The sequence below is a fragment of the Lutjanus erythropterus genome, chromosome 10 (assembly GCF_056507025.1).
Source record: "Lutjanus erythropterus isolate fLutEry1 chromosome 10, fLutEry1.hap2, whole genome shotgun sequence".
In the NCBI taxonomy this organism is placed as follows: domain Eukaryota; kingdom Metazoa; phylum Chordata; class Actinopteri; order Lutjaniformes; family Lutjanidae; genus Lutjanus; species Lutjanus erythropterus.
The window spans coordinates 20,014,174-20,034,866 of record NC_139326.1 but is presented as its reverse complement, the minus strand read 5'-3'; the positions used below and the strand labels follow the sequence as shown (position 1 = coordinate 20,034,866).

General features: G+C 38.0%; 6 protein-coding genes across 7 annotated transcripts; 1 reads left to right on the top strand and 5 right to left on the bottom strand.

Annotated features, from left to right (window-relative positions):
* Positions 1–8: 8 nt before the first annotated feature.
* LOC146320355 (uncharacterized) lies at positions 9–944 on the bottom strand. Its single transcript, XM_084729521.1, has one exon. The coding sequence runs from the start codon at positions 894–896 to the stop codon at positions 9–11; it is 888 nt and encodes a 295-aa protein (XP_084585647.1). The 5' UTR covers positions 897–944.
* Positions 945–2,642: 1,698 nt separating this feature from the next.
* Positions 2,643–3,944, bottom strand: LOC146320354 (uncharacterized). Its single transcript, XM_084729520.1, has 2 exons — positions 2,791–3,944; positions 2,643–2,700 (listed from the first exon to the last, which is right to left on the bottom strand). Exons 1-2 carry the CDS (start codon positions 3,672–3,674, stop codon positions 2,643–2,645), a joined length of 942 nt encoding a protein of 313 aa, XP_084585646.1. The 5' UTR covers positions 3,675–3,944.
* A 2,532-nt stretch (positions 3,945–6,476) lies between these two features.
* On the bottom strand, positions 6,477–7,529 carry LOC146320353 (uncharacterized). The gene is made up of 2 exons (XM_084729515.1): positions 6,631–7,529; positions 6,477–6,534 (listed from the first exon to the last, which is right to left on the bottom strand). Exons 1-2 carry the CDS (start codon positions 7,512–7,514, stop codon positions 6,477–6,479), a joined length of 942 nt encoding a protein of 313 aa, XP_084585641.1. The 5' UTR covers positions 7,515–7,529.
* A 1,847-nt stretch (positions 7,530–9,376) lies between these two features.
* LOC146320352 (uncharacterized) lies at positions 9,377–10,479 on the bottom strand. The gene has a single exon (XM_084729519.1). The coding sequence runs from the start codon at positions 10,444–10,446 to the stop codon at positions 9,547–9,549; it is 900 nt and encodes a 299-aa protein (XP_084585645.1). The 5' UTR covers positions 10,447–10,479; the 3' UTR covers positions 9,377–9,546.
* Positions 10,480–11,809: 1,330 nt separating this feature from the next.
* On the bottom strand, positions 11,810–12,676 carry LOC146320351 (uncharacterized). The gene has a single exon (XM_084729518.1). It carries the CDS (start codon positions 12,674–12,676, stop codon positions 11,810–11,812), a length of 867 nt encoding a protein of 288 aa, XP_084585644.1.
* Positions 12,677–16,936: 4,260 nt separating this feature from the next.
* LOC146320350 (uncharacterized) lies at positions 16,937–19,174 on the top strand. 2 transcript variants are annotated; one of them, XM_084729517.1, is made up of 2 exons: positions 16,937–17,638; positions 17,778–17,914. In XM_084729517.1, exons 1-2 carry the CDS (start codon positions 17,120–17,122, stop codon positions 17,898–17,900), a joined length of 642 nt encoding a protein of 213 aa, XP_084585643.1. In that variant the 5' UTR covers positions 16,937–17,119; the 3' UTR covers positions 17,901–17,914. The 2 variants fall into 2 exon arrangements, with proteins under 2 accessions (XP_084585643.1, XP_084585642.1); XM_084729516.1 differs by adding an exon at positions 18,723–19,174 and having other exon boundaries at positions 16,959–17,982.
* Positions 19,175–20,693: the final 1,519 nt, after the last annotated feature.

Here is a 20,693-nt window from a genome sequence, read left to right as displayed (position 1 = left end):
ACAATGTTTTACCTCCTCTGGCATCGTGGACACACTCTGCCCCACACTATCCTCACCGTGGCCTCCCTCAGAGCGGGACTGCCCCAGATGTACACTGACGGTGTGCACAAAGCGTTGAAACGAGCCATGATGGCGAAAATATTGGTCGCCTCGTTCCTAAACGTCACCCCTCCCCCCGCCACAAATCTGATGATGATATTAACCATAGAGGGGCACCACAACACCAAGAAGCTTATGACAACAAAAATGATTATTCTTAATGATTCCTTCTTGCTGTCTTTCTCTGCGCTGGGAGGGTCTCTCTCCACCTGGAATCTGGCGACCACATACAGTTTGATGGTCATGACCACTTTGGTGAGCACCACCAGTTGAAAGACTGCAATGCTGAAAGCGTAAAGTTGTATCGCCTTAGGAAGTGGCAACAAATTCCTGGCGAGCAAGTGAGCAAAGTTATAAACCCAGCAGTAGATGTTAATGCCAATAACAAACTGTCTTGTTATGAAGCGGCTGTAGATGAATGGATGGCACACAGCAAAATATCGGTCAAATTGTGCGAATAGAAACGTTAATATATTGACCCCTAAAAGTGACGGTAAGAAACCATAAGTTGCATTTCTAGACGGATATCCCTCATTAACATCAAACAACCCTAGATAATATACTGAAAACCCAACCAGCGTGTCACAGATACTGGTGTTCAGCATGAAAATAAAACGATTTTGGAGGCGGAGCGCTCTGGTGGCCAAAATGGTAATGGCTACTGTTCCGGCGAGGAGAACAGTGGTTGTAGCGAATAAAATCTGGAAAATAAAGATCAGGTAATCCTCGGGACTGTCGAAGTCCACGGAAAGGGGAACTCCTCCTGTCATCGAGTCTGTGATGTTGGAGAGGAGCATCGTTCATGCGCAAACGGGTCTGAAGTGCAACCACTGTTTTATATTTGAAGACCTGCTGTACAGTGAAGTCACCAGCCTCGATCTCTTGAGATGATGTGATCTAATATCGTTGTTTTTCTTTAACACCAACCTCATGCTGAAGTCTGTCGAAAAACTTGAATTCAGCATTGAAAATATGACCCCCTTTTCTCACATGTAGCACATTAGTCTTTTATTCAACTTTTCTTGTGTTGTCATTTAACAAAAGCTTCTCATTCCGGTATATTTGATAGCGAATACAACATAATATGCTTCTTTGACGAGGCGCTATAACATATTATTAGTATATCACTGCATTTATAGCCAGTATCACTCGTTTCATGTATGTTTTTAATCCAAAAACGCCACCAGACGTTGCTGTGCTCTTTAAAAACACGATAAATCATAAGAAGTTCTTTATTTATACTTTATTTAAGTGAGTGAAAAATACATTACAGATCTGGCATGGACTAGAATCAAACACTTTCCACAAATAAGTATCACTTGTCACTCATAATAGGAGTAAATTGAAATTTTAAATGAAATAGAATTAAATAAAAATGAATGAGAAATATACATAAAAAATAAAAGGGAACCCTGGGGTTGAAATTTGTATATTAAACGAACAAATTTCCCCCAGAATGCACATTTTCCCCCTGGCCAGTGATGCTCAAAGCACCAAAAATAAATAGATAATTTGACAATCTAGTAAAGTACAATTTAATAATAATAATAATAATAATAATAATAATAATAATAATAATAACAATAATAATAACAATAATAATAATAATAAGAAGAAGAAATATCCACCTCACTCAATGGGATGGTATATAAGTTAGTAAATTATTAGTATGCCATATTTTACTGTATTAAATCACATTCTCAAAAACCTTCAGAAAATAACTTAAGTGTGAAGACAAGTGAGTGAACTATGGAGATACTCCCTTTATAAATAGCAAAGATGAAATAATCTACGGTCAAACAGTCGAATATTTGAACTAGGGCTGCACAATATGGTGAAAAAATCTTATTGCAATTATTTTGACAGATACCGGATTGCAATATATGTGTTAATATATATATGTGTTTTTCCATCACAATAGCTATTAAAATCACAATTAAGTTACATTTGTTGGCGTCTGTGCCAAGCAAACATGTTTTCTGTATTTGCAGAACGAGATTTGTAGACCAGGGCGTCTCTGCAGCACTGCAGTACTTCATTATAATGCTGTTTTGTCACATATTTTTCCTTTAACAAAAAAACTATAGTGTCAGTGATTTGTATATTGCAAGTAACCATATTGGGATTTCGATAATATTTCGATTGATTGCGCAGCTTTGTAATACTTGTTTAATGTGCGACCGCGAGCTGATAAGAGCTGTGCAAGCACAACACAGTATCCTACGGTAAAATGCAATCTTTTCCCTTATAATATTTCAAAATACTATATCAGGATTGAGTTTAAGAAAAAAAGATTGTTATTTTTATTAAGAGGAAAAATCTTTTAGGGAATCACGAGCTTCATATACATAAAAAAACACCAAAATGAAGCACAAAGAAAATCCCATTGAAAGGTCAGGAATAGTTTATATAGCAAATGTGACAAATTCAGTTGTGATTATTATTATTATTTTTTTCATTCGATTTACATTTTGAATATTTGTTTCGTTTATTTTAATGCAGTCTCACTGAATCCATGCAGTGGTTGGTGACGAGCACATTTTTCAGTGAGTCTTCAGAGGCCTTTCTTTGCCTTTCCTCTTCACAGAAGAAGAGCCAACTCTGAGAAACAAGCGGGTAAACAGCTGCCGAGCGCACTGAGGGAAATGAATAGCATCAGTACAGTACAGGGCCGTTTATTTAACCTCTTACCTCCTCTTGCACCTCGGACACACTCTGCCCCACACTGTCCTCACCATGGCCTCCCTCAGAGCAGGACTGCCCCACAAATACACGGCCGGTGTGCACAAAGCGTTGAAACGAGCCATGATGGCGAAAAGATTGGTCGCCTCGTTTCTAAACGTCAGCCCTCCTCCTGTCATAAATCTGAGGACGATGTTGATGAAAGAGGGGCACCACAACACCAAGAAGCTTATGACAACAAAAATAATAATTCTTAATGATTCCTTGTTGCTGTCTTTCTCTGCGCTGGGAGGGTCTCTGTCAAGCTGGTACCTGGCAATAACATACAGTTTAATGGTCATGACCACTTTGGTGAGCACAATGACTTGTAAGCTGACAATACTGAACACATACAGCTGTATTGATTTGGAAAGTGGCAAGACATTTAGCATGATCGACTGAGAATAGGCATGAAACCAACAATAGACATTTGCAGAGATAACCACTCTTCGGGTTATAAAGCGCGTATATGTGAATGGATGACAAACCGCAAAATACCGGTCAAATTGCGCAAAGAAAAATGTCAATATGTTTACCCCAAGAAGAGAAGGTAAAACATAATAAGTTGCATTTCTCGAAGGATATCCTTCCTGAACATCAAACAGACCGAGATAATACACCGAAAATCCAACCAGTGTATCACAGATACTGGTGTTGAGCATGAAAATAAACCTGTTCTGGAGGCGAAGCGCTCTGGTGGCCAGAATAGTAATGAGTACAGGTCCAGCAACAAGAACAACAGTTGTAGCGAATAAAATCTGGAAAATAAAGATGAGGTAATCCACAGGACTGCTGAAGTCTACTGAGAGAGGTACTCCTCCAGTTAGAGAGTCTGTGGTGTTGGAGAGGAGCATCGTGTCAGTGATGCAGGTTTAATTTAATGTCCTTATATAGCTGGTTGATAAACCACCACCCATGTAAAAACAAACAGGTTTTCCGCACGAGACACTATTCATATCAATGTTTTGGCTTAAAATTTTCAAATATTGATAACAATTTTAAAATTGGGTTTGAAGTCGAAATTCAGAGAAGGAATTCTGAGTCTGAATTGTGTGAACAAAGTTAGAATTTTGACTTAAAACTCAAATTTTCGTATGTCGCCCTAATCTACTTCTGAAATTCCCAAATCACAGATGCTGCAATTTTTTTGATGAATGTCAAATATATCCATTACAAATTAAAGTGTTAAAGAGATGCCACAACTTATAAATTTTATTCTTACGGTCCTCAGCAAAAATCACAATATTTTTTCTATTTTCTATTCAATAAAAATGAACAGCTAAGCTAACATTGTGACTCACATCAAAATAATCACCTTTATCTGTGACCTCAGTATGAAGCATTGAACCAACATAAGAAACTGAACATTGTAAACTTGTTAAAGGTGGGATTTATGGCAGAGCTGTTTCTAATGAATTACACTAGACTGTGCAGTTGTACTTAATATGGTGGCCACTGAGTGTAATTGACACAAAATAAGTGTGGTGTGTCCAAGTGATTAACTGATTAGATTTTGGAGGTCAAAGGTCAAAGTCATTGTGACCTCAGAAGACATGTTTTTGGCCATAACTCAGCAATTCATATGCTGATTAGGACAGGATTTCACACACACACAGGTATCTAATAGGTTAAAGTAATAATGTGATGGCATTTTATATCCAAAAGGTGGAGGATCACCTTCATTGTGACATCATAATGTTCAGCTCTCTATCAGTCCTCTGTGCTCCTCTAATAGTCTACAAGTGAAGGTTGTATGTTTCTTACCCTAAATCACTGGAATCATACATCTCAATATAGTGATAACTTCAATTTTGCCAAAAGATGCTTAATACCCTTTATGAAATTCCCTCAAAGCCTTCACTACATGTGTAATATGAGTCTGGACATGGATATAACCTGCAACTTGACTGGCTGGAGGAGGCATACAACCAAAGGGGATAATTCTAGTTTTACTGTTTGTCACAAATAGAACAACTTGATAACTGGCAAGGTGAGATTTTTGTCTTTATTTTTGTTTGTTTTGTTGTTTTTGTTTCAGTGTAAGTTAAATGACTTTCCCTTTGACATTTCCCTCATCAGGTCTTGCAGAGAATTTACTTCAACCTTTGAAGACATGATCACTTTACATTTTTTAATTGAATTTTTTTCCACACTTGCAGCCCATTGGGCTTTTATTCATTTTTTATTGTGCTGTCAGCTAATAATATAGGTCCTCATCAGGATGCAGCAACAACATAAAAAAATATCCGTTCTAGTGATATAACAAACATTTTTTGTCAAATTGTTATAACATATTATCAGTATTGTTGGAAAACATGTCCAACTGCCTGATAGGGATAACTTTTTTTTTTTTTTTTTACGTATAATGTCTAATATAACCGCGTTTCCTTTGTCACTCATTTATCACTCATTTTAAGTTTGTTGTGTTTTTTTTTTTAGTCCAAAACCACCACCAGAGTGTGCTGTGGTCCCTAAAAGCAGGAGGTTTATTTGACATAACTTCAGCACCAGGAGCTGTCCGCGATGACCAGCACGACGCGCAGTGATGTCGTCACCACATTAAAGGTATTGGTTAAGCTATTATATGTTAATGCAGTTAGTTTAACTGGGATTCACATGGGCTCTCTGTTGCGCAGTATCAGTACAGTATCTGCAGTAATTTATGGACAGTGCTTAAATATTTTATGTGTAAGAAAAATGTCAGTGTTTATTTGGAGGACGAAAGTTTGACTCTCAGATCCAAACTTACCTCCAGTCCACATCATTTGTGTTTTGAATTATTGTGGAAATAATGTAAATTGATCAAGAGCTCTTTAAAATTAAAGTCCAGCAGCAAGTTAAAATATATCTATGTTAAAGCTGGCTTCTTAGTCCAATGATACCCATTTTCTACCCTGCGTTAATTTCTCTTAAACTCTCATGAATCCTCATATACCGAAAAAAAAATATATATATATATACCATTTACCATGACCTAGAAATAACTTATTTGGCAATCCCGAAACAACAACAACAACAACAACAACAACAACAACAACAACAACAACACTTATAATAATAATCATAATCATAATCTGAACCTATTTTTATGAAAATATCCAGCTCACTCAGTATAATACAGTGTGTTTGTATTAAACCATGTTATGAAAAACCTGCATAATATAACTTTAAAAGTATAAAGACAAGTGAGTGTCTTTATGGAGGTACTGTCCAAATAAATAGCAAGAATTAAGTAATGCACGGTCAAATAGTCGATTATTTTAAGATCTAAATTTAACCCAAAATTCACTTATCAATTGTAACAATTTGTTAATGTGCGACCGCGAAAGCAGCGTACAGTTAAGAATGCAATCCCCTGTACTGTACTATATCAGGGTTGAGTTTAGAAAAAAGATAACACATAAATTGCAAATATTTTTTATTGCGAGGAAAAATATTTGAAGGAGCAAATGGCTTTAATTAAAACCAAAAAAGGGCCTAAATGAAGCATAAAGAAACAGATGGAAGGTCAGGAACAACCTATAAACACCATGTGACAAATAAAATGATGTAAATCAAATTTACACTTGGAGTTCCTGTTTCTGGCTATGTAATGCAGTCTGTTATCACCGAAACCATGCGATAGTTGCTGACGAAGTCCTTTGTTAAAACATTTTTCAGTGAATCTTCAGAGGCCTCCCTTTGTCATTCCCTCCTGCAGGACAAGAGCCAACTCTGAGAAACAAGCGGATAAACAGAATCTTACAAGCTTATTGAGGGAAATGAATAGCATCTTCATTGCAGTACGGGGCCGTTTATTTAACCTCTTACCTCCTCTTGCACCTCGGACACACTCTGCCCCACACTGTCCTCACCATGGCCTCCCTCAGAGCAGGACTGCCCCACAAATACACGGCCGGTGTGCACAAAGCGTTGAAACGAGCCATGATGGCGAAAAGATTGGTCGCCTCGTTTCTAAACGTCAGTCCTCGTCCTATCACCAATCTGAGGACGATATTGATGAAAGAGGGGCACCACAACACCAAGAAGCTTATGACAACAAAAATAATAATTCTTAATGATTCCTTGTTGCTGTCTTTCTCTGCGCTGGGAGGGTCTCTGTCAAGCTGGTACCTGGCAATAACATACAGTTTAATGGTCATGACCACTTTGGTGAGCACAATGACTTGTAAGCTGACAATACTGAACACATACAGCTGTATTGATTTGGAAAGTGGCAGAAAATTTGAAATGATCGACTGAGAGTAGACATGAAACCAACAATAGACATTTGCAGAGATAACCACTCTTCGGGTTATAAAGCGCGTATATGTGAATGGATGACAAACCGCAAAATACCGGTCAAATTGCGCAAATAAAAATGTCAATATGTTTACCCCAAGAAGAGAAGGTAAAACATGATAGGTTGCATTTCTCGAAGGATATCCTTCCTGAACATCAAACAGACCGAGATAATACACCGAAAATCCAACCAGTGTATCACAGATACTGGTGTTGAGCATGAAAATAAACCTGTTCTGGAGGCGAAGCGCTCTGGTGGCCAGAATAGTAATGACTACAGGTCCAGCAACAAGAACAACAGTTGTAGCGAATAAAATCTGGAAAATAAAGATGAGGTAATCCACAGGACTGCTGAAGTCTACTGAGAGAGGTACTCCTCCAGTTAGAGAGTCTGTGGTGTTGGAGAGGAGCATCGTGTCAGTGATGCAGGTTTAATTTAATGTCCTTATATAGCTGGTTGATAAACCACCACCCATGTAAAACAAACAAGTTTTCCCCCCAGGAGACATGAGCTAATCTCACTTTCTCTCTCATATCAGTGTTTAGGTTTGAAATCCCCATATTTCAAATAAAAAGCTCTAACTTTAAGCTCCGATTTCTAACTTAATACTCTGAATTCTGACTTTTTTTTGGACTCAGACCTGAAACCTGAATTCTAGCTTTATTTGGGGGATTCTGGCTTCTGCGTGTTCTTTATCAGAATTTTGACATTAAACTCAATTTTATGACTTTAAACTGTCTGCTATGTCAGAAATGCGACTTGAAACTTCTGACTTTTCTCTCAGAATTTTGACTTCAGTCTTTAAATTCAGAATTCTGACTTGCAGTTTAAATACTTTTTTTTTTAACATGTGGGCTGAGTCCTCTTCCATAACATCCAAATTTCAGGAACTGGATTTTTTTTTTTTTTTCAAAGGTTAAACGTGTCAAAACATATGAAATGAAGTGCTGGAGAGACAGCCCAACCTACACATTATATTCTTCAGACATAAAGGGAACATACTTGTTTGGTGCAGACTGCAAAAACCACAACATCATAATTTTTATATGTTCTTTTTTTATTTTTGCATATTGTTAAGCCACACTCCCGTTTGTTTCTCAATAATAATGTGGTCCTTTACAACACCACCTTTGTGACCCCAGTAAGACAAGACAAGATCAACAAAAGCTGAACTGTTATTTCAGTTTCATTTGTGGCCTTCAGAATAATTCTGCAATGGCTTGTCATGACTTTACTATATGTCAAAAGATAATACAACAACCAGCAAGTTTGTCTTTGTTTTAATTTTTGTTTCTTTTTAAAAACACATTTATACAGTGTGCAGAGCACATTTTACAGTTTTTTCAGTGATTATGAGAGGCCTTGTAGACTAATGTTGCTCCTTGACAGTCTGAATACACTGTCTGCTAAAGATTTTGCTCTTTCTTTTTTTTTTTTTTTTAACAAAACAAAAACTTTTTAGTTTTTAAACACTTCTACAAACCCGGAGTCTAATTGTGTGAACACTCAAGAAGACAGAAAGACAAGCTCTTTGTCTCTGTGAAATCCTCCAAATCATCACGTCAACCTTATGAATCCTATAAGACGAAAATGTGCAAATTAATAGTGAACTTGCATCAATTGTGAACAGCAACAACAATAATAATAATTACAGCATTTATGATCATTTTTACAGTATGTGAAGTGTAGACAAATATGTTGTTTACTTCCCTCGTCTAAATGACATTTTTGTCTGTGCTTATGTGCTTTTTCTTTTGGTGTTTTTTATATTTCGTCAGCCTGCAAATGACTGCAGATGAAAATTAGCAAAAGTGTGGCTAAATCTCCCGTTAAATAAAATAAACAGACATATATTTAAACATATATTTTTTAAATGTTACACTGTGGTGAGAATGTGATATTGCATTGTAATATTAGCGGAAAAAATAAATAAATAAATAGGCTGCCTTTTCTGACTACAAGTCGTTCTAACCACAGTTATGAAACCGTCTTTTACTGATACCGTGGCCTACATAAGGAAACAAGAACATCCAGATCTGTTTCTGGCTATTATTATTCTTTTTCCCAGACAAAGTTACAGTGAGCCATCAGGATGAGATTTTCATTTTCATTTTATTTTACTTTTTACATTATAGTTTGTGGTCATTAAAGCTTAACTTAACAGTAGTTCCTAATGTTATTTTTAAAATGATGTAAAACAATATTATTTCCTTCTTAATACATTTGCCTTTGCTAATTAGTAGCATATGAATGTAATTCAGAGGAGATGGGCCCAGAAACCTACAATAGGTTATCTGCCGTTTTAAAAGGCCTGTATCGTTGCTGTTTAATTTTTTTGACTGTCTGAATGTAAATTATTAATATTTTGTCACTGCTGTTATTTTGCTGAAGTTAAAGTGTGAAAAGCCTCCCGTATTAATTACATTTGGTTATCATTTGCGCCATTAAGTCTTTATGCGTCTCTCCCAGCAGCTGTGTGGTTTGCAGCGGCAGATTTTGCTCCACACAGTTGTCCACGCGGCCGTCCTGAGTGAGGGGCTCCCCCACAGATAGAGCAACGGGGTACACAGAGCGTTGCCCCTGCACAAAATGGTAAATGGATTGACAGCGTCGTTTTTTATATTTAGATATTTCCCCGTCAGCGAATGCACCACATAATAGAGGATGACGGGAGACCACAGCAGCAGAAATAACACGGCCACCATCACTACGATCAACAAGGACTCTTTCTTACTGTCTCTTTCCGGGCCCGGCGGCTCTCGCTGGAGCTGATACTTCGCCACGAAGATCAACTTGATTGTCATAATTATTTTTATGAAAATTACCAGCATGAGATAGATCCTGCTATATGCTGCGATGTCTCTAGCTTTAGAAAGTGACACCATGTGTTGTATGAACAGCATACCATAAACATGCAGCCAGCAATATACATTGACACATATAATCACTCTTGTGCTGATAAAACGATCATAAAAGAATGGGTGACACACTGCAAAATATCGGTCAAACTGTGCAAACACAAATGTTATGATGTTAACTCCAAGAAGAGATGGTAAAATGTAATATGTGCCATTTTTAGACGGGAAGCCCACCCGCACATCGAAGATATATTGATAGAAAACACCACAGCCGGACATTGTGTCACAAATACTTGTGTTCAGCATGAAAATAAACCGATTTTGTCTTAAAAGTACCCGGGTATTAATAATACCAAGTGCTACCGAACCGGCCACCAACACGATGCTAATCCCGCTCAAGATGTGAAAAATGAAAAGAAAATAGTCCCCTGGACTGTCAAAGTCAACACTCAGAGGAATGGGCGTTGTGTTGATCGCGAGGAGCATGACGGGAAAAGCAGGCCCACCTGAACTGCGACTAAAACAGAGTAACACTTCAGTTTTTAAGTCTTCTCAGTTTCCTCTCGTGCAATCCTCAGTTTTTTTCCTTGATGATATTTGGTGGAAGGATGTGTGTAGGAGGAGACAATGGCCGTGCAGAGTGATGATACATTACGTCCCATTGCCAATTCCCTTTGTGATGAATTTTATTTTGATTCCTTAAAAAAATCATGTTTATTTCATTCAAACATCAATACAAAATGGATTACACCAGATACGTGATATTAGAGCACTGGTTCCCAACGATTTTGGCTTGTGACTCCATCTTCCAACCCTGGGTGCGTCCCGACCCCCAGGTTGAGACCCACTGAATGATGAAGTTTATGAAGAAGTTAAGTTGAGCCTGTCATCACACCATCATGGCCCGTATTCACAAACTATTGACAACAGCAATACGGAGCTGACCAGGGTCCTGAATTTTCGTCTGGCAGCGACAAGGATTTGTTCTAATTTCGTTTAAAAATCTTAACTGTCATGTGGTAAAATAGGCAGTCACGTAGTTAGTTGGTGAACTAAACAACTTTTGATGCAAAGAGTTCTGTAATTGCATAAAATACAATCCAAACTTTTAAAAGCAGCTTTAAAGAAAACTAAGATGGGACTGAGAGAAATAAAAGGCTTTTAACCTGCAAATTGCAGGTTGCAATAGTAGCACCTGGATGAAGACGGGTTTCTAGACAGTAAAAACACACGAGCCATGAGTTAATAAGAAATACGGTCTACATGTAGATTATGTAAAAAAAAAATCCAGATAACTAAAAACGTTTTTGACAAGTTTGACAGGTGTGTTTTCTGTCACGATTTCCAAATGACATGTGGGTTTAGCCCCAAACTGTATTTGAAATATGCAGAAGCAGCACATTCAGGAAGGATTCATTCACCGAATCACAAACACAGTCCATATTTCACCTTTAATTTCACACCCGGATTTCCACACACAAAAAGGTCAACTGTCCAATCTGTCCAGTGCGTTTTGTTTCCGTCATCAAAAGCATAAAACTTGATGATTGATTGAAAACTCACATTAATGCAGAAGTGATTGAAACATGTCATTCGCTCAATGCTTATGATACCTTATGATGATGCTGATGATGCTTCATTATAATTTATTTGTCAGTCCTTCAATGTTAAAGCCGATCCTGAAAAAAAAAGAAAGAGGTTGGGGGCAGAGACAGAGTTGAACTAATTATCTTTCTTATTCTTACTTGAAATCGAACAAAAGCACATTCTCATTTGATTCAAAACAGAACATTAAGTCTGTAAAACACCTAAATAGTGACACTTAAATTCACACTCATGATGAGACCTCTTACCTTGCCCTCCGCCAGGGGCAGACCCTCCGCCACACTGTCCTCCACACGGCCCCCCGCAGCGCCGGGCTGCCCCAGATGTACAGAGCCGGTGTGACCAGCGCGTTCAGGCGCGCCATGGTGGCGAACAGGTTAGTGGCTTCATTCCTAAACCTCAGACCTTTCCTAGTCAGCTGTCTCACAATTATATTGACAAAAGATGGACACCACAGAGCCAAGAAGCAAATAACCACAAACACAATGATGCGCAGAGACTCCTTTTTGTTGTCCCTGTCGGCACTGGGAGCTTCTCTCACCAGCTGATTCCTGGCTATGATGTATAATTTTATAGTCATCAAAACTTTAACGAGAACTATAATCTGCAGAGTCATGACACCAAACGCGTTTATCTGAGCTGCCTTTGAAATGGGCACCATGTTCTGCACCGTGAGGATAGTGTACGTGTAGATCCAACAAAACGCGCAAATACCAATGACAAAAGACCTCGTTATGTAGCGGTTATAAAAGAAAGGATGGCACACGGCGAAGTACCTGTCAAACTGAGCAAACAGAAAGGTTAACACATTAACTCCCAGAAATGAGGGTAAAATGTAGTACGTCCCGTTCCGAGAGGGGTATCCCTCCTGGACGTCGAAGAGGCCGAGGTAGTAGACCGAGAAGCCGGTCAGGGTGTCGCTGATGCTCGTGTTCAGCATGAAGATGAACCGGTTCTGGCCTCGCAGAGAGCGGGTGGCGGAGATCCCGATGACCACCGAGCCAGCCACCAGCACGGCGCTGGTGGCGAACAGGATGTGGAAGATGAAGATGAGGAAGTCCTCCGGAGTGTCGAAGTCCACCGACAGAGGGATGGTGGCGTTGAGGAGCATCCTGACGCTCCGCCACGAGACGAGCGGGCATTACATTTATAGATTAGGGGTGCTACCTGTCAGGGTTCAAGCAAACCTGTGGATCTCCAGAGGGCAAAAGCTGTAGCATAAACAAGTGTAAACAAGTACAACTGACGCATGTCAGACATATGGAAAGAACAAATTAGGCCTAATCACAAGAGGTCTCATGTTTGTGCGTCTTGTTGTTTCCATGACACTTTCTGGTTTGGTGACCCTTTGACCTTGAAGTCTCAGGCCTACCAGGGTTAGTGGTTCAGGAAGACTGGGGTATGCTTTAATTAAGTTTTCATCAACTTTCTTCACCACTTCTGTAGAGCAAAAATTCAACAAGCCTCCACATCAACAGTGATATTCTTCAGCAAAAAGCAAAATGTACTTTACTTCAACCGACTATGCGTCTATTTATTGAGAATGTTTTTTCTTTCTTGGCTCTGCAGGACTCTCTCAGTCACTTTAGGCCCTCCTGTTTGACACACAATTGCAAGACTACCCTTAGAAATGATTTATAAATTACTTTTAATTAGGTTATTAATTAGTTGGCAAACAGTTTTAAATCTTTTAGATTTATCGGTAACCTACTGTTAAGCTGCAGGTGTCATTGCTCACTTAGTTTGTTTACTTTTATACCAGTTCAGCCTCATCACATATTTGTTCATAGGTTTCTCACATTTAGCCAACATCAGCATATTTTAATAATTAAAAAGGTTCATTTGGCATAGCATAATTACTATATCAAATTAAAATATCAAATTAACAGATTAGTACAGGAAGACATTATTGTTTACCATGAGATGTTCCCTTTTATCAATTATAATTGCTGGTAACTCATTAGTAAGATCAATTAGAAGTAATCACTAACTGGATCTTGTCAAATATTGTGCCCACATCAATTTATGAAACGATGTTATAACGTGTTTATAATTAATGATTTATCAAGTGTTTGCAACCTAATTCAAAACAGAAATATAGGCCATTTATAAATAATTCATAAGGATATTATTGTAATACCCTAGAAGGATAATGGAGGATTATTCAGTTCTCACAAATGTCTGTTACACATCCTAATTTCAGTTATTAAGTAATGTAGACACTGATCATAGGGTGTACATATTTCATCCAAATTACACTGCATGGCTATGAGGTGCAGACTTAAGTTATAATAACCAACCAACACAAATAGCTTGTATTGTAACAATATAAACACATAACAAAGACACTGTATTTTCTTTTGAATACATTTTGCAAACAGCCACATGTTGATTACTTTAAGCCCTCTTCATTCAGTTGTCACTGAATTGTACAATTATTTGCTAGTTTTTAATATTTTATTTCATTATGTAATACACACACACAAAAATGCATAGATATTCACCCTCCAAAACCTGAAACTTAATGCGTTTATCTGCCACTAGAGGGAGCAAAAAGCCATTTTTTTCACTATATGGCAAAAATGCTTCTCCCTAATGTTGGCAGAAAGCACTGATCTTAGACCAAATAAGTAAAGTTCTTGTCCCATACATGCAATAATATTTTGTGAGAGATTTTGTTTTGTACTCAGTATATGCCGTGTACTGAATCCTGATGCATCAAAGTTTGATCCTCAGATAAACTGGCCCCTCACAGCGGACATCATGATGTGGAAATGCTTTTTTTCTCTGCCTTATCATTGAGACTTTCTCTTTAAGCACTGTCAATTATAAACATAGATTTGAAATACAAAAACAAAAACACAGAATAATAGAAACATTTTATAAAAAAAGAAAAAAGCAGTGATAGAGATGCATTAAGCTTAAACACATATGTTTGAAAACATCTTTTTCTTGGCCAAGACAGTAGGACTTATAGGCCCAGTTGTAAGCACAACTAAACAGCAGCAACAAAAAAAAAAAAAAAAAAAAAAAAAAAAAATCAGATATTTTACTTAAGTAAAACTACTAATTCTGCATTGTGAAAGGGAGCAACTGAAGTAAAAGTACTATATTCAAAACCTTACTTAAAAGTATGTAAGTACATACATAATATGTATGTATCCGTAAAAACGGATCCCTGTCAGTGTTTTACTATTAGATATGATGTTTTTGGTTTAATATTACTGCTGCATTAATGTGTGTTGCAGATACTGTTACATTTTGTTTACAGCAATATGAAAAATTCTAATCTGAAAAGTAACTAAAGCTGTCAGACAAATGTAGAGGAGCAAAGAGTTCAATATTTGCATTTGGGAGGTTTCATCAAAACAGAAATACTCAAGTAAAGCACAAATACTTCAGATTTGTACTTAAAGGTAAAGTTTTGCACATTTCATAGATGTCAGTCAGTGTTGATTGTATGTAGTCAACGAAAGCAAATAAATTCCTCAGTGTGTGCTATATTTACCAAGAAAGCCAAATTCTCCTGCTGCAAAATCTGTTGTTCTTTCTGCAGATTTCTAGTCTCTGTTTCTGGGTAGTCAGAGGGCATGATATATGAGTGTTTTGTTACCTAACACGAAGTTTTGGCCAAAAAAAGTAACAGCTTTAGGCAAGGGTGGTGATACATGGCAACATGGGTGTGTGTGTTGGAAGCACACGCAATGCAATGACAAGTTAGATGAGATAAGATGGAGCTTACTTCCTTCCATTAAAACCGACAGTTCAGTGTTATTCTTTTGTGGGAAAAAAAATTACCTAAACCTTACTCTGGAAGCCCCAACTTTGGAAACCACTGCACATTGGCACAGGTTACTCCTTTTTCTCTACCTTCTTTCTTGTGTCCTAAAATGTGAACAAAGTCACACTAATAAATGTTTGTGACAGCTTTCAGACAGCTGAAATGCTTTTCTAAAGACAAACTCCTTTACATTAACAGAAAACAATACAGAAACCCCAAAATTCAAAAAGGTTGAGATGGTGGGAAAGCAATTATCTAAAAAAATAATTCAGTTGAATACAGTACACAGACAATATATTTAATGATTAAACTGATTAACTTTATTGTTTTTTTGTTTGTTTGTTTTGTAAATATACACTCATGTTGAATTTGATGCCTGCAACATGTTCCAACATAATCTGGGACAGGAGCATGTGTTTCACTTAACATTTGGAACTGAGGACACTAATTATTAGAGCTTTGAAAGTGAAATTATGTCTCATTCTTGTTTGTTATACAACCTCAGGTGCTCAACAGTCTGGGGTCTCTGTGTTGTTGTGTTTTGTGCTTCATAATGCACCACATATTTTCAATGGGAGACGGGTCTGGACTGCAGGCAGGTCAGTCTAGTACCTGAACTCTTTCACTATGAAGCCACACATGAGAATGTGTCTTGGTATTGTCTAGCTGGAAAAAGCAGGGACATCCCTGAAAAAAACATCTTCTGGATGGCAGCATAATGTTCCATCAAAACCTGTATGTGCCTCTTAGCATTAATGGGGCATTCACAGATGTGACAGTTACCCATGATGCAATCTGGATGGTCCTTCTTATTAGCTCGAAGGCCACAAAGTCCATGATTCCAAAAACAATTTGAAATGCAGAGTCACAGCACACTTTTCCACTCTCTGTCAGTCCATGTCAGATGAGCTGAGGCCCAGAGAAATCTTTCTGGATGTTGTTGATATATAGCTTTTGGTTTGCATTGTAGAGTCTTTACTTGCATTTCTAGACACTGCAGTAAACTGTGTTTACTGACAAAGGTTTTCCAAAGTGTTCCCGAGCCCTTGTAGTAATATCCTTTATATGATTATCCAGCGCCGCCTGATCGGTCAAAGGTCAGGGGCATTCAGTGTTGTTCAGTGTTTTCAGCCTTGATCCTTATGTGGAGGGATTTTATGGTTTATCTGTGGAATATTCCAAAAAAAGGTGTTTCTGAGCAGCCACAGCTTTCCCTGTCTTTTGTTGCCCCTGTCCCAACTTTTTGAAACATGTTGCAGGCATCAGATTCGGAATGGGTGTGTATTTACAAAAACAGTAACGTTTATCAGTTTGAATATTTAATATCTGGTCTTTATAATGTATTAAATTAAATATAGGTTGAAAAGGTTTTTGTTTATGTTTTACACAGCATCCCGAAATTCTTGGAATTAGGATTTGTAACTAAGAATTAGATCATTAAATAATTAGAGAGAGGCCAAAAGTAGCACTGAAGTTAGGACTATAATATGTGATGAAAATGTAAACTTAAAACTGATAAACCTATCCATGCTCTGAGACGAAGAATCATATTCAGGCCTATTAATGCAATTTATAAATAAATTGTTGATCTCTGTATGTTTTTGTCGTGCGCTTGTTGACTTGTTCTCCATGGGAATTGGAGTCACGGAGGTCTTGTTGTAAGCTTGACTGTGCCTCCTACATAAATCAGGGCAGAGGTAACCCCCACTGCGCTGCGTTGCTGCCAGTGCCATGAACTGAACACTCTGTTGCACACAAGCTTTCTCCGCACCGATGAGTAACAGCAGCCTGGGTTTGTCTCCTGTGATGCCCCTCACCAGCTTTGGCAATGTGTTGATGTTTCTTTTCAGCATTTTCCTGGCGGCCTCCATCATTTTCTTCAACGTGTCTGTGTTTGTGTCCATCCTGCTGAACAAGGCGCTGCGCAGCGAGAACCGCTTCATGTACATGCTGAGCACCTGCTTCAGTGACATCTGCACCGGCGTGTCTTATTATTATGTCGGTGTGCTGGATGTGAGGGACGCCTTCGGTTCCCCTACCAGAACCTTTTACATCGTCCCCACATTTCTAGGCCTGTCTTACATGGCCATCTTGGCCGCGCAGGCGGACAGGTACCATGCGGTGGTATCACCCTTTAAATACTCCCAGCGCATGACCCGAAACAGGACCGTCATGATCATCTGTACGTACTGGGTCTACGCTTTCCTAATCGTGGCTGTGCACAACCTGGTCACAATCGGGACAGCCAGAAAGGTCACGAGCATTGGTTCGTTTGTGGGGAACATATTCACGGTAGTTATAATGATAGGGCTGAATATCAGACTGTTCATCATAGCCAGGTTCCAGCTGGAGAGGGAGCCCCCCTCCGAGGACAGAGACAACAAGCGCTCCTCGATCTATCTCATCTTTGTGGTGGCTGTGTTTTTCTTAGGGACCTGGCTTCCTATATTATGTCATGTCACTGCCTGTAATTTCTTTGGTTCAACCTGCTACACCTTTAAGAATGAAGGCACTGACCCTCTACGCATTTTGCCCCGAGTTAACGCTGCCCTGACCCCGCTCCTGTACATGAGAGGCTGCGCTGCGCTCAGAGACACGGTGCTCACCAAAGTGTGGAGACGCTGCAGCTGCAGGAGGTGAGGGGGTGATGAGTCTGTTAACTCTTCAGTGTTATCCACATATACCTGTCATGATAGTTAAATCCAGATTTCAAAGGTTTCACGCAGTTGTTTGAGCCCAGAAACACTTCAGCGATGCTGCAGAGAGCTGAGTTTTATTTGATTTATTTATCTGTTTTTGTTTCATATCAGAACATCACTGATTGGGCCTAAATATCACTTATTTATGATAAGCTGAATGCCCCTGCACGTGCATACCACTTTTAATGACCTGTTGACATAGATATATTACAGCTCATTATGCATAAAACATATTTAAGAACTTGAGATAGTCTGTTAGGACAGATTAGCAGAGGCAGGAGGTCCCAGTCAAACCTTTTTCTGACAACAGAAGAAGACGGATGAAGAATGTTAATCTGGACATAATGATTCCTGATGTAAATAGTTATCCAGCAAAGATATTTAACTTCAGACAATTACAGTATAATCTAGTGATCAAAAATATCTTAACAGAAACTTAATCAGTATAGCAAATAAATAACAATCGACCAAAGAAATGCATTTAAAGCCAAAACAGTCATGGTTATACAGATGAATGTTTTATGACTTTTTATGTTTAGCACTTTATGATTTTATATGTTTTTTGTCTTTGTGTCTGGTGAAACATCAAAGCATATGCCTTTGGTGTTGAGTTGTTTTGGCAATATGTAATTGAACCTTGAAATTGATCAAAATGTCTTCTTCCCTCTCTTCTTAAGGAAACATTCTGGACGACTTGGCCCAACAGACAACCAGCCATTCTACATTTCCAAAGTTGGAGGGATTTCTAAGTAAAAATAGCTTTAAATCTGTGCCAGCATAACCAAACTAATCAAAGACTGATGAGGAATTTTTAATATGGGTGCTCTCCAGCTGTCAAACACAGAGGACAAGTTCGGGCTTTGGGTTTCTTGGCATTGGAGATGTTTGATGAAGCTCATCTAATAATTCTTTTTTACACATTATTTTCATTGTTGTTTGTAAATCACAACGAATGAATTCCAGGTCTTAACTACATGTAAAAGGTCTGAATGTGTTGCAACAAGAAATGTTTCGCAAAGTGCAGATGAGAATTACAAAAGACCACGGTTATTTTTGATACATATCTCAGTGAATGCAAATTAAAAATTGTTAATACATGAAATGTAAGTGTGCCAACTTTTTGCAGTCTTTAGGGTATGTTTTTTTTCTTTTTTTTTTTTTTTTTTATTAAGTTTTCATTTTTAAGTTCACATTTGAAACAATTGAAAGTAAAATATGCAAAGATCAGTGTGCCTTTAGCCTGTTACTTGTTCTGATAAGCCTCCTGCATGTTTCTAGTGAAAGTTGGTAGTTTTCCTGTCACATTATAGATTTTACTGTAGTGAATGTAAACCATTTGTCACTGTACCATAAGGGGAAATAACTGTGTCCAGACCAATAGGCTATATTCATTGAATTCACACAGTAACAGAACTATTTGTTTTAATTTTTAAAAAAAAAGTTAGTATCTAAGCTGCTTTAAAATTTTAAGTCAAGTTAATTTGATAAACCAAGTTGTGGTAATTTTTTAATTATTCAAAACAAACTTTTCTAGTTTCATAAACTTGATATTAATTCAGTTGTACTGTACTAAAACATGTTAAATGAGCTGAAGATATTAAATTGAACCAGCAACTGTTCAATCACACTGATGAACGTTACAAAAAAAATTGATTTCCTTTTCCTGTTTCTCTGTTGGAAGAGTCAGTTCTTCATTTCAAATTACTTACTGAGAAAACAAACAACCCTGACTTATCTTAAAGTGTATGAAAGGCACACAGCAAGTTTCCATCCTGTTTTATTCAAACTATAAAAATAAGGGTCCCAGGATAGTTTTAACTCTACTGCATGCTGGGAAGTCTGCTAATATACTCATAATGTTTCTCTAAAAACTTAATTTAATGAGCTGATTGAATTCTGTTCAGTACATTCATTCTACTCATCATATCAAGTTAAAAGATTTGAAGTTAGAAGATCTTGTATTTATGAGTTAAGAAAGTTGAGAAAATAAATAGTAAGAACTTAATTAACTTAAGCAAATAAAACTTGCATATTTACGTTAAGAAAAGATCCCACAAAATGTTTTTTTTTTTTTTTTTTTACAGTATATAATTAAATATACTATGATTAGAATTTTGATTTACGTTATCTTCTTAGGAGGTTTATCTCACGTTTGCCTTTTATTCATTGATGTTTTTCGCGAAGCTATGGCGAACTTAAAATACAGAAGCATGCAGTGCGTCTGCACCTTGATTATGCAACTCGGTGTGCGGAGTCGTGCCCGCAGAAGATGCACTTTCAGCGGCGACCACAGAGTGTCAGAAGAGCACTTTGGCACAGCGCCATAACTTCCATAACATGGAATGTGAACCATAAACATAAAACACGGCAGATTTGCGGGATACCATATTCAGATCAGTGTGTGTCTATGCAGCAGCTTGCGGGCGATGGACACTGACATTCATTATTAGCTGCAGCCAGGTGGCATCATCAAAGTAATCTCGTTGATAGAGGTCCACTAAGTGGTCTGTAGGTGAGACTCATCAGTGAGCTGTTTCCTATTGGCTGAGGACTGCTGTGGGTCCTCTGTGCTCAAAGGAGGAGCCAACAGATCGCCACACTTCCGCACATCTGGTGCCCAATTTCTGAAACACTGCCACCTCTCTTTT

Bases quoted from the DNA above. Each gene is read 5' to 3' on its own strand.
- LOC146320355 (XM_084729521.1), bottom strand. From the start codon at position 896: ATGCTCCTCTCCAACATCACAGACTCGATGACAGGAGGAGTTCCCCTT.
- LOC146320354 (XM_084729520.1), bottom strand. From the start codon at position 3,674: ATGCTCCTCTCCAACACCACAGACTCTCTAACTGGAGGAGTACCTCTC. The intron at 2,701-2,790 runs GTAAGAGGTTAA...CTTGTTTCTCAG, and splicing joins TGTCCGAGGTGCAAGAGGAG to AGTTGGCTCTTCTTCTGTGA.
- LOC146320353 (XM_084729515.1), bottom strand. From the start codon at position 7,514: ATGCTCCTCTCCAACACCACAGACTCTCTAACTGGAGGAGTACCTCTC. The intron at 6,535-6,630 runs GTAAGAGGTTAA...CTTGTTTCTCAG, and splicing joins TGTCCGAGGTGCAAGAGGAG to AGTTGGCTCTTGTCCTGCAG.
- LOC146320352 (XM_084729519.1), bottom strand. From the start codon at position 10,446: ATGCTCCTCGCGATCAACACAACGCCCATTCCTCTGAGTGTTGACTTT.
- LOC146320351 (XM_084729518.1), bottom strand. From the start codon at position 12,676: ATGCTCCTCAACGCCACCATCCCTCTGTCGGTGGACTTCGACACTCCG.
- LOC146320350 (XM_084729516.1), top strand. From the start codon at position 17,120: ATGAGTAACAGCAGCCTGGGTTTGTCTCCTGTGATGCCCCTCACCAGC. The intron at 17,983-18,722 runs GTGAGGGGGTGA...TCTCTTCTTAAG, and splicing joins AGACGCTGCAGCTGCAGGAG to GAAACATTCTGGACGACTTG.